Raw genomic sequence first — 15,107 nt, 5'->3', positions numbered from 1 at the left:
CACTAGATATTCCTGCATATAAAGAAAAGTCACGATAATTTTCATAAATGTCAGTCGATTGAATAGTTGGGTCTAAAAAGGAAACCCCAGATAGCATGGCTTGTTTGAATGACACATGTGGTTTAAATGTAGTTTCACTGCGCGGTAAATAGCCTACTGTATGTTAGGAATACTACATGGACGTTTGCGGTCATAATATTTGATTGCAATGATTCAGCCTGAGGCCATTTGGATTCAGCCGCTGACACAACTTGCGCAGAGGTTCCTCTTTCTCACAGATGGTTACTGTGGACTTTAACGAAATAGGCTGCAGGCTATTGGCTGTTCACAAGATCAGTATCAGTCAAAAATTTACAAAATGTTTTTTGATACTTTTATGCAGCAGTCTTTTGGCGGTGGCCAACCCTGACATGAGAACTGAGACCCCTCTCGTGTGTCAGCTACCAATTGTAGGCTACCGTCCGGAAACTGACTGAGCTCTGTTGTGCAATAATGACAAGTTTCCTCAAAGTTTCGGACGAGCTATGTTCATTGACTCTAATTACCCACTCTGGGAAGTCTTAATGGAGCTCAAGCTCTAAAAGCGGAGCAGGTTTGGGATCGTCGAAGCAGGTGCGTGATTAATTTTATAGGCTACTTGTCATACAGGCAAATGTGTCGCGGCTGCGTTTTTTGTGTGGAAGGAGCATGTTGATTGAGAGGAAATGTTTTCTAGGCTACTGTTTGAACTGGTAGGCTATTAGTATTTTCGTCTATGAACTGGCTGTTTATTATGTTGCTGTCATAAATCCTAATTTCGCTTCGATGCAGAACCTCGGGTAAACCCTATCTGTAAAATGTGCAAACATGTTCCTCATTTTCCTTTAGTGTCTGTCTAGTAGGCTATACAGAATAATTTAATAAAATTACTGTACAAGAGATGTAGGGCTACACTGGTGTCCCTGGCTGCCTGAGATTAGGCTACGTTTATTGAGGGAAAATGATCAAACCATCAGAAAGTAAAATATAGGCTAACTTCTAAGCTATACCTTTCACAACCATCATAGTTTATTGAGTCTCCTGCAAAGAGGAACTGACACTAAACGAGAGGGTTGAGTAATCCCTAGATTTTTTGTTTTGACAGGCTTGGCATGAGCTGTGACATGATGTTCTCTTTTGGGAAAAAAGACTGCTGCCTGGCAGTTTTTATTTGTTGCATAGTTTTCTAGGTAGTGTACTAGTTGAAAGGACTCCATTGCAATATCACAGAGAACTATTTTGCAGACAGTGTTTTCCCCTCTTCCTATGAGGCTTAGGCAGAGACGGAAATGATTCAAGTTTACGGTCATAGATGTCCTCATCAGTTGCACTAGATATCTGTAGATGGGTCTGTTGTGTGATGCATGTGAAACATTAGTCATCTGTGTGGTGATGAATGCTCACCGTGCTGTCCACTGTGTGGCAAAGTGTAGAAATGCCGTCTAATGCTCTGCAACGTTACTTCCCCATAGTGGTAAGAGAACTGTAACAATGTGACCAAGTGATAATTTGTAAAAAGTCAGTCTATCTCTCTGTCAGATTGTGATCTGGTTTTAGCCTTTACTGACCTTCTGCTTTTCACTTGCAGGCCTCGTTCCCACTGTCTGTTGCCCCACCTATGGCAGCTGATGAGTACAATCCTGTAAGTACAAGAGGAACATTTTGTAAATGCATGTTCATTTATATGACTTAGAGAGACTAGGGCTTATCCAGGGTTCTAAGTGTCTTTTACAGCTGTTTTTAATTGTAAAGACTGTACTCTCCTATACACTCTTATATAATTGTGTTAGGGAACGTTTCTGTGTGTTCAAGTGTTTTTGACTTTTGGTGTTACTGTGGGTATGAAGTTTAGCGGTTGGTTTATGTGTATCGTAAAGGCTCTAAGACCATCAGGCTTGAGCTCTGATTGTGCACTCTTTTTCTGTGTGAACAGGTATCTCTAAGGCCCAAATCCAAGAAGAAGACTCGTGGAGGTAGGTGTCAGACTTTTGCAATTTGCACATTGTGATGCATTCTTGAATTATTTAAACATTATTATGGTTTCATTGATGTGATGTGTCAGCTTACCAAACACACTCTATGTGTGTGTGTGTGTGTGTGTGTGTGTGTGTGTGTGTGTGTGTGTGACTGTGACTATAGGCAATGTCAACATGAGCAGAAGGCGAGTTTCTGTGAAGGAGCTGGGCCCGGTGGACCACCAGGGCTGGCTCTTCAGGAAGAAGGAGGGGAAGGGCTTCCTGGGAATAAAGTGGAAGAAGTATTGGTTTGTCCTGAAGAAGACCTCCTTGTATTGGTACACTAGTGAGATGGTGAGTCATGGGAGTCAGTCAGTGAGTCATAATGTCACGTAGTTGAGCACTTCCTGTCACTGTTGCTGAATTGGCATATGGTAAGGTCACTGTGACTTCACCTCTTCTGCTACAGTTCTCAAAATGGACACTTACTCATGTGTCAATCAGTCCTTTTTAACGCAAATACCTTATTCATAGTTGTGCTTCTCCATTTGTAGAATTGTTCCAGAAATTAATATGTTGTCATTTAAAAGGAATTTTAGAGTGAAGTTAATTGATTTTCCCCCTAACTTCTCTTTGTGGTTTTCTTTTCAGGCGGAAAAGGCAGAAGGATACATAAACTTGAAAGACTTCATGATTGATAGGGCAATAGAGTGCAAGAAAAAATAGTAAGTCATTTGCATTTCCTGCTATATCTCTTGCGGTCAGACCACATGGCATTTTGAGTTTCCATTCTACCCTTGAGTGTTTGAAATGCATGCTCATCCTGCCCCTGTACTGTAGACAGCCAGGCTGGTGGCTGATTATCTATTGTGGAAGTGATACTTATGGGGTTTTGTTTTCTAAAGTCTTTAGTGAAATTGACCTACTCTCGGTCATATGTGTATTGTTAAATGGGACATCTGCGGTTTCCCTTGAAAGGACAATGCAGTGTCACACACAGTTTCAGTGGTAACCTGTTTTTCATCTTTCAGTGGTATTGTGTTGGCCAATATTTCCATTTAACAGTTTGGCTGATGCTATCAAAAGAGAGGAAAGCGCATCATATTCCTATCCAGCATATCCACTAACCTGGGGCACATTTCTCAAAACTATAGTTGCTAGTCCCATTGCCAACAAGCTAAGTTGCCAACAGGTCAGCAACTATGGTTGTGGGAAACGCACCCCTGGCTTTCATGCCTACATACATGTACCTTAACCTCCCTTCTTCCTCTGCTCCTACAGTGCCATGAAAGCCTGCCATCCACAAGTCATGATGTTCTACTTTGCAGCTGAGAGTCTGGAGGACATGAACAGGTAAAGGTGCAAAGGTCAAGAGACCAGGCAGGAGGAACAGAGAAAATTACCAGGACTGAAAGGCAGAGGCAGAACCTAAAATAGCCTCCAGTAAAAGACTGAAAGACTCAACTTAGTTTCACTTCTTCAGGATATGTTCAGGACAGAATCGTCATTAGTTTACTGCTTAACTGAAACGGTTTGCTCAGCAGATTCGTTTCCCAGCTTATGTGTAATGTACCAAAATCTGTGCTGCAGCAGAATGACACACCTTTAAATGTCCTTAGAAATTAACATTATGAATGTGAAGCTGACAGTTGATGTTTTCTTGTTTTGTGTGGTGCTTCCAGGTGGCTGAATAAGCTTGGGCTAGCTTCCATTCAGTACGAGTACGAGCCATCAGAGCCTACACAACCAGCAGGTAAGTCTATGGGCCCTAATTTTAATGGTGGGGGAAGTGCCAAGTCTTACCGCTAAGTAAAGGTAATTTAATAACTAGGCTAAATCAAATTTAATTACATCGACTTCAAAACCATAAGAAAGGCGTTTTGATGACATGGTCCAATAAAGACTGTTAAAGAGTCTTTAATGCTTGAGAGTGCTGTTTTTCAACTTTGTTTTCATAGTCTTCTTTCAAACTCAGCACTTGCCCACCATTTAAAGTAGAGCCCTATATGTGATGAATTCATGACAGACGAGGTTCCTCTGTAACCCTCTCATTCAAGCTCTAATACTTAGTTACATTTCCTGATATTCATGTTCCCTCATTCACTGTGTGTGTGTGTGTTTGTGTTTGTGTGTTTGTTTTGTCATGACCAGAGTGCTACAGCGAAGCAAGTGACCATGAGGAGACGGAGACCCCAGAGGCACCCCCACCCCCATACACAGAACAGGTGATGCAGGACTCCTTGCATATTGATGCTCAGCATGACAGTGAACCACAGGTCAGTGAAACCTGTGTAGCTCTGTTCTAGACTATTCACCCTGCAAATGGGGCTTACATTTATCTAACCATCTACTTCTGCTGAGAAATTGAAATTCCTGTAGGTTATCTGTAATGTTTTTTTCTGAAACATTTCTAGTCAGATGTCTAACTGACATGCTCCATTTTGTCTACAGGGCACTCTTCCCCCTCCCTACTCCTCGCCTCCTCCCAGCGAAGCTACTGGAACTCTGTCGTCGCCTGTCAGCACTATGACCTCACACAGCTCGGCCTCCTCGCTGGCCAAGCATCGCCAGTCCTGGCTGGACCTGGTCTCCCAGTCCGCTCCCCCTGCCCCGGCCCGAGACACGGTGGTCTGCTCCGTGCAGGTTCACGCACAGAGTCCTCCTCTGGAGGAGCCCTCTGTGTCCTGTGAAGACCCTGCTGCTCCCTCTGATGACCACTCGGCCTGCGCGGACACGGCTGAGGCCCTTATGGGATCCGAGCAGCTGCCAGAACCGGCTGAATCCAGTCAGACGAGTGAGTGTGTTTGTAGAGAAACTGAGAAGTGTCTCATTTTGAATTATGTCTTCAAGACCTGAAAATGTAAGGAAATGTGGGTGAAGGTTTTGAAGGGGAAAACACATACTGCCTTCTTAAAGAACAAAATGTTTGGGAAAAGTCTGGAATTTTTATTTTTAGGAAAAGGATAAGTACCCCGTGTCATGACCAGAGAACAACACAAAGAGACAAAACACAAAATAAATGTTTTCCTCACTTTTCCACATTGTCCTTGTCTTTCCACTTTTATTCACAGACGGTCTAGAAGATGTCGCTGATGAGATGGAGAGACTCTACATAGACCTGAAACGGGCCAGCCTCTCTCCAACTGGGGAACGCAAGCCTTCAACTAAGCGGGAATTCAGAGCGTCATTCATAAAACGATGCAAAAACCATGCAGTCAATGAAAAGCTACATGTCGTCAGAACTTTAAATAGTACTTTGAAGGTCGGTATTAAGCATACAGTTTTCCCATTTTCAACAGTACTACAATACGCATAGTATTTAAATGTATTGTTTTTATTGAATGCTAGAAATCTAGAAGTCATTGGGGGGCGGCTACAGCGCTCGTACCATGTACGGGTCTGAGTGCCCACGGGGGCCCAGGTTCGAATCCGGCCTGCGGTCAGGTCCCGATCACGTCCCATCTCTCTCTCCCACTTTGTTGTGATAAAGGCAAAAAGGCCCAAAAATATTCTTTTTCTTTAAAAAAAAAAAAGAAAGAAATCTTGTCATTGCTATTGATCACAACCCTCCTCTGCATGTGTTCCCTTTGATGTAGGCTAAGGAGGCAGATCTGCTTACGCTGGACCAGGTGCTCTCTGACCCGTCTCTGTCTGCTAGCAAATTCCGTGAATGGAAGGAGTCCAACACAGTGCTCCTGCAGGAGATCTGTATGCGCCACAACTTGCGGGAGGAAATCCCAGAACCTCCAGTTGCAGAAACAGGAGCAGAGGCAGCAGAGGCAGCAGCAGCAACAGCAGAAGACGTAGTAAACATCGCTGGGACTTATGCAGAGACCAGCATATAGACAACGTAGTCCTTACAACCAAATGGACTTGGACTTGGTCAGAGATATTCATAACCACATCAGTGCCACTTCAACTAAATTTAAGGACCTTGAAAAATACAGGCTCTAAACTGTGGTGTATTTGTAATAATTCTAGAATGCCATCTACATCACCAATGCCTTAATGCCTAAATGTAACTAATGAATGCCATGATTTTTGTATGCCCATTGCCATTTTATTTCTACATTTTTGTACAGTGTGCAGTAGGCTTTAAATGATGCAATGGATATTTCAATAATGTACTGCTCTAAGTTATACACAGCCTACACGATAAATGGCATAACCTAAATAATTTTGTTTAGCTAAACCTTCTGTAGGTTGTATCACTGTAAGTATGTGTATATTTTTTATTATTATGTATGTACAGGTATTCATTGATGCTTTGTTGAAATGTACATATTTCAAAGATAGTAGAGTGCTTAATAAAATTAGTGAACTTTTTTTAGTCTAGATAATGAATAGCCTGTTTGATTTGTGTCACAGCAAGCGACTTTATAATTCAGTCCGCTTTTGTTCCACAAGGTGTCGCCATTAGACCAAAAGTTTTTAAAAAGAAAGAAAAACGTGTATTACCTATGTTTAACACTTGGAGCCGCTGGTCTTTGTGTTGAATATCAATGTTTGTCCGCCATATTGCCAAGCTCCTCCATCTCACCCAACGATTCCAGAGCATGCATGCGGCCTCCGAGCCGGTGTAGCTCGGGAGCATTTTGATATTAATACTGTAATTGCGACCCTGAAAACCGGCATCATGGAGGCTGTTAAAGCATTTAACGGCGAGGTTTGTCTTTTTTCTACAATTATGAATCCTATATTCTCGTAATTACTTCTCTCGGTGTAGAAACTTAGCTTACGTTCGACCAGATGTCCATCTCCGACCTATGAAGCGTGTAGCAATAGCGACTTGCCACTGTAGAGGGTGGTCAATGAACCCATAATAGGCCTCATATGTTGTGTGAATGAAAGTGTTGCACGATTCTAGTATCAGAATGAGTTACGCAAGTTCTCTACTTAGACAAAGTCAGTTGTTTGCAATACGATCAACCAACCTCTTGATTCAGGAAATTGTCAATAGCTAACTTAATTTTGTATTTGGTAGGCTAGCTCGCTGTTGATTGCTAGCTGCGAACAACGCATTTAGCGTTAGCCTTTAGCATTCGTAAAACATAATAACGCCAGCTAGCTAAGTTGCCTATCTCTGAAAGATGTGGTTGTTTTGTGCATTGATTCAAGAAAGTTGTGCAAAATAAGAGATTTTAAATAACAGGCCTCAAATGCAACCTGCTATAGTACTGCGTGTGTATTCAGGGTATGTTAGTGGAAAATAGCTTCTCAGTCTGTCACCCTTGCATTGTTGAGCTGACAAATGTCAGGGACGCTTTTGCGCATTCACAAGCTAACCCATTTTCATAATTCAAGATTATAGACTTGCAATTAATGGGACATTAGAGTCACGCCCACAATTAAACGTGCTCTGATGGATAAAAATATCACTAAACTCAAGAGAAAGTTTAACTCCAAGTTAGCTGGACGGCATGTAGCGTTAGCTAACGTTAGATGCCTCACTGCGTATTAGCTCGGCTTCTATCCATACAGGCGAAGACCGCAAGCTCAGGAGTTATTGGCGCGTTAGCTAACATTACTCTAAAGAGCAATCCAATCCATTACTTATCTGATAAATAATTTTCTCGGGGCAAAAATGAGAGAGCCTCTGAAACAGCGATATTATTTGACGGTAGACTCATACTGTTAGCTAACTTTAGGTTGCCAGTGATTGCGTATTGTTTTGCAGGCCACGCTGTTACACTGAAACAACTTGTCAGACATTTTTGATTCATGCTTGGTGCATTTTATTGAGTAACGTTATTTCCAACGTGAAATATATATGATGTAGATATCCATTTCTGTAAACTACACGTAACATAAACGCTAGCATACTGAGGCTGTCTGACAGCTAACGGTGTGAAGTTAATGTACCTACAGTCATGAAAAGGTCAGTTTCTCTGCTTAGGCCAGATATCTGTCGCCAACTTAGATGTATGATGCTGACTGGTCGTGAATGAAAAGTGATCCCAGATATCGGCCATCCTTAATAAGACAACGCCCTAGGATATCCAAATTACACCAATGGCAATCAATTCTGTTTCGCTTGTCACATTTAGCCTTCACCAGTGTCCCTTGTTGTTGCAACATTACCCCATCCAGTTGATGACTACCGAATGTTAGCGACCATAGCACTAGCTGCTAGCTGGCTAGCTAGCGATCATTGTGTGCTAATGAAGTCAGCAAAATCAATCATTTAGAGCATCACCATACACACTTTATTCACAACTATTAGAATCATTACCTCATATCAAATTAAACAGCATGTGTGACCAGCATGTTTCCACGCCCACGAACAGTGACAGGGGAGCTGAATATTGGCAACAATGTGTCTAGTGTTGACAGATGTGATGCAATTTGCTTTTAGTTTAATGAAGGATCATTGGTTTATTGTTTGGCCCCTTTATTAACAGGAAATATCAGTTATCTTTGTCTTGGTCAGCATTACTGTTCATCATCATGCCATAAACTTACACTGTTTCATTATCTCAGTCCTTCCCCTCAGTTGTAGTGTTGTTACGCATGAATAAAGTTACTTCTGTTAGACACAGACACTTAGCTGTACACCTGATAAGGAAATTGCATGAACAGTTATTACATTTAATGTGATTAGATAGACAGACACACACACACACACACACACACACACACACACACACACACACACACTTTATTGATTCAGAAGGAAATTAAGGTGTCCAGTAGCTTAAACACATCATATATACAGACAACATAGGCACTCAGGTATATGACATATGTCATGTATATTAACCCTTTCAACAGCATAAACAGACATGTGTGTTCCCAAGGCATTTCTGGTGGCACAGAAAGCAATATTGAGCTATTGGTAGCTTGCCTGGTTTAATGTTGACATTTTGTTGACATTTTTCAACCGGAAATCCTTTAGGAACATTTTGAAATGGTCTATTAGCTGGTGTAGATTTGTCATTCTGTATCTGTCTGATGGTGGATGTGTGATACTATTTAACATTCGTTTTTTTTCTTTTCTTTTTTCCAGCTGTATTCGCTCAATGAATACAAGCCTCCGATCTCCAAAGCCAAGATGACCCAGATCACAAAGTCTGCAATTAAAGCTATAAAGGTAGGTATTTGTAAGTACAGGAAAGGAAAAAAATACGTAAGTGCTAGAAACAAGTGAAGGCACTCATCACTGTGCTTCATCCTTCGTGGTGATGGTGATGCTAAATAGGTCCATGCCTGTAAAACGGCAAAAAAGAAAAGCAATTTGTAAGTAGTTTAAAATTATAATAGTGACAAAAAAACGCATACAATTAACTCTTTATCTTCTCTGGACTTGGGTCACCCAGATATTTTCAGACTAATCTGGTATGGTATTGTAATGATTCAGAGAATTAAATGTCAAGTGTGCTAATAGAAATTACAAAGCTAAAGAAGTCGTTATTGAGACAGGATTTAAATTGCAGGCCCTAAAATCAAAAAGATGTTTGGCATAAACATCCTATTATACAAAGTAGAACATTTCTGTTATGCTCTCATTATGTTGTTCACAGGGGATGCTCAGAAATTAAATTTTCTCTCATGAAACAGAATTCTGATAGCTGACCCTCTGTGAGGTCCAGGGCGGTCAGGGCTGTCCGTCAAAATCCCCAGTAGTGCCGAGCCTTAAGCAATATTATATAAAATGCATTCTCCATCCCTCAAAAATAGTTCCGATCTGATGTTAGCGTTTCCATGCAACAGATACTGCCCTCTACAGTCAAGAGGAGTCCAAGAGGCTATTTGTGCACATTTAATTGCACACTCGTCGTCTGTTTCCACATCATGTTATGTTGATGTGTACGTTCCCTCTTCCCAATTTGGGTTCTCTCTTCACTCAAACTCTGCTCTGCTTCCACTCCCTGGAGCCATAGTGGGTGTGCCAACCGTTTACTTTTCCTACAATTACAAAACCTGTATGCTCATAATTACTTCTCTCTGTGTAGAAACTTAGTTTACGTTCGATCAGATGTCCATCTCTGACCTATGAAGCGTGTAGCAATATCAACTTGCCACTGTAGAGGGTGGTCAGCGAACCCCTACAGGCCTCATATGTTGTGTTAATGAAAGTGCACTATAGCTTCAGTGGTGACATATGTTCTTGTCAACTGTCCGTGGCTTGTCAAGCAAAGCGACTGTGACTGGTGACTGTAGCACTTTAGTAACTACCCAGTGCCAAGCATCTCTTTGCAACATTTTCACTGGTAAAATTAACTTTGTATACATTGCACTCTCAACTCTGCCATAAATACATTTAGCCTATAATTATTTTTTTGCATTATTTTGTCATTTGATCATTTTGTTGATTAGTTTCGATCTAAAACTGTGAAGGCTCACTCCCTAAAATGCATGACAGTAATTGTTTGACCAGTTGAACTCGGTGCCTGGGGTTGGCACTTAGGTTGAAAAAAGAACCTTTTAATAAACAAACTGTGTTATAACTTGTGTAGTGGCATCATTGGTTTTAGCTGTGATTGCCACTTAAGAGCAAGTGGTCTTTAGTTATCATCATCATCATCATCATCAAGAACTTCTATTGTCCGACTCAAGGTCCATTCAGATAGTGATTGCAGTTGTGCTGCCAGTGCCTGCTTTGAATGAGTCATGCCGTGAGAATGCCATGCACTAGCCTATCAGTTATTTAATAACATTGCCTTAGATGCATAGTCTCTTGGCTTATTTTTCTCATGGTGATCTAGTGTTCCCTGAAAAGCCTAGGCTGATTTTGTGGTCGTGCTTTTATTTTGGTTATGATTTTGATTTTGATATTTACATACAAAATTGGATTTGATTGTGATATGGCCAACACCTTTGGGCATCGTCTAGGTTATTCACTAGATTGTGGATTGCTATGGCTCCATCTTCTTGTTTCAGATCTCTATGGGTGGTTCAGTATTTACAAGGGAGGGAGTTGGGGCTGGGCGATAAATAGATTTTATCGATGTAATTGCCAAAGGTGGTGGCACGACAATTGTATTGCAACAGAAGCATGCAGCCGAGTAAGAGGTGTTGCTCTCTTTGAAATGACCGTGGCAGCACTAACGCCGGCCAAAACAAGCTAGAGTTGTAGAGACATTTCGAGGCATACTCATCTATCCCATAATAAGACGGCAATCCTTACAAATAGCCGTAGAGGAGCTTGTATGATTATTTGTTATGTCGTTTCTGTCTGTCTGTCTGAAAATACTTCTACGGATCTAAACACTTCCCGTGCTCATGCTACGTGATCTAGTTTGATGTCGTTATAGCAGGTTGCAACACTGCAGCACTGCAGGTTGGGGATGTCACACATGAAAACAACGCTGCAGAAGCACAAAATGATGAGGCCCTTGGGTAGACTAAATGGGTCATTCATACAATCCTCGTTGAGTTCTCATTGATGTCTGATGCATGATGGTGAAATAATTTAAAGGAGTCTGGTTGCTGTCTTTTATAGTGACTGTGCAAGATTCCTAAATTGTTGCAAAATTATAGTCTGTGTAATCTGACTTTAAAATCTGTGACTGTCTTCAAATGTAAGAGGACGTGATGGCCTACCTTTTTTAGCCTACATCAAAGTCTTCTGATGTATGGGCAGTCTATCATCCTTCCCTTGCTTCTTGTTGCACTTTGACCGCAAGGGAAATTTATACCAAATCCTAGAAGGAAAAATCAAAACAAAAAAAAGTAAAAACCTGGGTTTGGTGTGAAAAAAAAATCAGACTCTTTTTTTATGCTATATCGCAAAGCCTTTTCAATATGCGCCTATACTCAATCACAGATAAGTTTAGTATGAAATACAAAATTGTAGTCGTATAAATTCCAGTATTCCAACAGTGTTCTCATTTGAAGTCTTTATGTGAATACCCAGCATGGGCTAGAGTTGCCGTAGTGTCTTATACAGTATTTATAGGGCTATATACTCATCAATAACACGTTTCAAGTTCATTGTCATGTACCTGAGAAAGATGCACTCTTCTTTTCAAAATATTTTTTTTTCCCCCATGGCTGAAGTGGATTTGCACTTCTTGATAATATTGCCTGGAGGCATCAGCAAGGGTCATTTTTAAATTCAAACTTCTATGAGCAGACTTACATATTGACCTTAGTCATTTCAGATGTTTTTGAAGTGTTTTTGAAGAGCCCTGTTGGAACGTTTTTTTTTAGCAGTGAGGTTAGGGTGGTTTGGATGCACGTGATCTAACACCAGGGGCAGTTGATCAGATCCCTGACTCGGATGTCTCAACAGACTGTTAGAACCACTTCAATGTACTTTCAGTATCATACTTATTCAGCATCATATTTTTAATGTGCTGTCAGTGCCCTATGCATTCAGCATTTTAACACAGATCCAGGCATGCATTGCATTCTGTTTTTACTTTTGTGTTCCTTTTTCATAGGACCCAGGTCTTAGTTGCACTTTGTTTTAGCTGATTTAAGTCGTTTTGTAGTTTGCTCCCGGATCGTAGCTTTAGGGTAGGCTTTTATGACCGATGTTTGTGCATGTCACATGTTGACAGCTATTTTTATTTGTAGAACTGTGACCGAAGAATGTAACTTCAAACTCTTGTGTAAAATCATAGTGCATTCTCTCAATGTTGAGTTAGAGGACGTTAGTTATTGGAAATGTGGGGACAGTGGATTTTTTTTAATTTTTTTTAAAATTTTTTTAAAAACTCTTTTTTTTTAATTCAAATAGTAAATACTTCTCTACTAAATATGTTCAATATCATGACTAGTAACTTCTGCATGTTAAGGAATCACTGGTTGACCTTCACAGACTGAATGTGCTCAGATGTCTGGGTCTCAGGCATTTGGTGAAGCGCACACACTTATAAACGTTTCGAAACATTTAAAAACGAACATCTTCTTTATTTTACTTGTGTGACGTCTAGGTACACAACCGTCTCAGTGCTGACTGGACTGAAGTGAACAGAACAGAACAGAACAGAACAGAACAGAACTGCTTTCTCTCTCTCTTTCTAAGCTTGTCTCTTCTGCACCTGTGTTTGTGCTGACTGTGATTTGCTTGTGAAATAACGCCTGTTTCCCCTGTTTCCCTCAGCAGCTCCCCCAGCTTCCACAAAGCACTGAGCGTGAAGCAGGAGGATGGGGCGAGAGAGAGTTTCAGAGAGAGATAAGGGAACCCTCTAACCTGCTTAGGTAGGAGATGGGCTCTTTCAAAAAGCAAAAAAAAAAAAAAAAAAAAAAGGAAGACGGAAGAAGCCACAGTGATAAATGATAACACACAATTATAATTTTGAAAAAAAGTACTTTCAGAGATCCCTCGGCGACTTGAGAGGCGTCAGGACCAGCGGTTCCACCTCTCCTCTCAACCCTTCTCTCTATTAAGCTTTGTTGCGGTTGCAAATATGGTTGATTTGAGAGCCGTTAAATTGTGGTGTTTGAAAATTGAGGTGTGGTTTGCACGATTCAAGACTTCTGTTTGAGGCTGCCGTTTATAATGAAAAAAACAGCACGGCTGTAGGTTTTGTTTGGTGTACTTTACTGTTGATTGGGTTGTCTATGCAGGGTTGTCAGGCTACAGTGATTAATTATGGATGTGGAACTGACAAAGTTTTGGCAGTAGGATTTTCTTCCTTAGCTGTGAAGATGTAAATGTGCAGTGTTTGCATAGCTTGTTGGGTAGGGTGTTGTGGTGTGGACTTGTGGTGTAAGCTGTGTGGTGCCACAAAATGTCTTTTCCCCCTAAGGGGCTGAGACAGTCGAGACAAATGTATTTATTTAGGCTAGTGTTTTATTTATTCATTCAGTTACAGGGATGTTTGGGCTATAGCAAGTCACCTGATGGAATTGCCAGTGTATGCATGCCAAGGGCAGGTTGATGAGCTATTTATTCAAATGTTTAGGTTTAATAACAGACTGTTATCTCATGGATGTTTCTGTCAAGTAGACATTTCCAATAGTGTAGCTTTTTGAGATGAACCCTTGACTAGAATGCTTCCACAGGACAGGGGACCTAACTGAAGGACTAAGCTTTGGTTCTAGATTAGTTTTGCTCTCGTTTGTTTGTGTTGTTGTAACATGCTTATATCCATTGCACATATCTATTATTGGCAGTAGTATTTTGTGTAAGATAGCACAGTGTAGCCTACAGGTAAATTGATGGATTGAGCTTTTTTAGTTTTTTAAACTTGTGTTAAGTCGATCATCTAGTTGTTTAGAACTTTTCAGTTTGCCTTACTGAAAATATGCTGACTATGCAGCAGGCGGTCATGTCTTCTTTAAAGACGCTTTTGTCATTTTCTTCTATGCTTTGTATGATGGGTGTGTTCCCCCTTCAGCCCACCAGAAGATGATTTATTCACTGAAAGATGATCTCGGTCAACATACGACTGGACATGGCAAAAACTTTAATGTCAGTCTAGTTGAATGGGCCTAGTTGGCCATTTTGTTTTAGATCCCCAACATATCAAGAATTGTATTGTATTTTGTTGAAAAGTGCTTATTTTTTGCTCAAGTAGACTCCAGATCCTTTGGAAACATTAGGATCTCAAACAGCATCGTAGATGCTAATGAAAGGCGTCACAACTAGCTGTACGGCAGTCTAGTTCCAAGGAGAGCAGTCAAATACACATTGCCAATTGAAAATATCCTCTAAAAACTCTTCACGCTTCATGGAAATAACACGTATGCTTGGGATTGAAAGAAGCCTCTACCTTATTTTGCCATTTCTTTCCTTCATCCTCTGCTACTAAGGTAGTAAGTAATGTGTTCTAGCGAATGGGGACCAGGTACCTTATACACAAAGAGCCAGGCCCATTGATGTGGCAGTCAGAGTGCATACCCAACCGTAGTGACGGTGCTCCGTCACACGGCCCTCCCCTTCGGGAGTGGTGACCATGTGCTTCATGCACACTGACGTCAGTCACTCATGCACCCACCAGCTGTGCCTCTCCCATCCCAGGATGCCCCCACAGCCCACACACTAGCGCTACTCCCATCCCAGGATGCCCCCACAGCCCACACACTAGCGCTACTCCCATCCCAGGGTGCCCCCACAGCCCACACACTAGTGCTTCACCCCAGAATGCCCCAACACACTAGCGCTACTCCCATCCCAGGATTCCCCCACACACTAGCGCTACTCCCATCCCAGGATGCCCCCACAGCCCACACTAGTGATGC

At 41.4% G+C, this 15,107-nt stretch overlaps 2 protein-coding genes across 3 annotated transcripts in view; both read left to right on the top strand.

The window, feature by feature from the left end:
- LOC134067436 (connector enhancer of kinase suppressor of ras 3-like) overlaps positions 1-6,313 on the top strand; it is a 47,856-nt gene extending 41,543 nt beyond the window's left edge. The window contains exons 16-25 of one of the 2 annotated variants that reach the window (XM_062522715.1): positions 1,607-1,660; positions 1,952-1,991; positions 2,158-2,327; positions 2,625-2,698; positions 3,255-3,326; positions 3,656-3,726; positions 4,125-4,198; positions 4,425-4,767; positions 5,045-5,235; positions 5,570-6,313. In XM_062522715.1, the coding sequence (XP_062378699.1) occupies positions 1,607-1,660; positions 1,952-1,991; positions 2,158-2,327; positions 2,625-2,698; positions 3,255-3,326; positions 3,656-3,726; positions 4,125-4,198; positions 4,425-4,767; positions 5,045-5,235; positions 5,570-5,818 (1,338 nt within the window). In that variant the 3' untranslated portion in view covers positions 5,819-6,313. Of the gene's footprint in view, positions 1-1,606; positions 1,661-1,951; positions 1,992-2,157; positions 2,328-2,624; positions 2,699-3,254; positions 3,327-3,655; positions 3,727-4,124; positions 4,250-4,424; positions 4,768-5,044; positions 5,236-5,569 lie in introns of both variants that reach the window. The other variant, XM_062522714.1, reaches the window with a different exon arrangement.
- A 203-nt stretch (positions 6,314-6,516) lies between these two features.
- The window catches only part of scaf8 (SR-related CTD-associated factor 8), a 36,666-nt gene continuing 28,075 nt past the window's right edge, over positions 6,517-15,107 (top strand). The window contains exons 1-2 of the mRNA XM_062523568.1: positions 6,517-6,639; positions 8,980-9,063. Of these exons, the coding sequence (XP_062379552.1) occupies positions 6,610-6,639; positions 8,980-9,063 (114 nt within the window). The 5' untranslated portion in view covers positions 6,517-6,609. The remainder of the gene's footprint in view (positions 6,640-8,979; positions 9,064-15,107) is intronic.

Source organism: Sardina pilchardus, chromosome 20 (genome assembly GCF_963854185.1).
Source record: "Sardina pilchardus chromosome 20, fSarPil1.1, whole genome shotgun sequence".
NCBI lineage: Eukaryota > Metazoa > Chordata > Actinopteri > Clupeiformes > Clupeidae > Sardina > Sardina pilchardus.
This window is presented reverse-complemented; position numbering and strand designations above follow the sequence as displayed.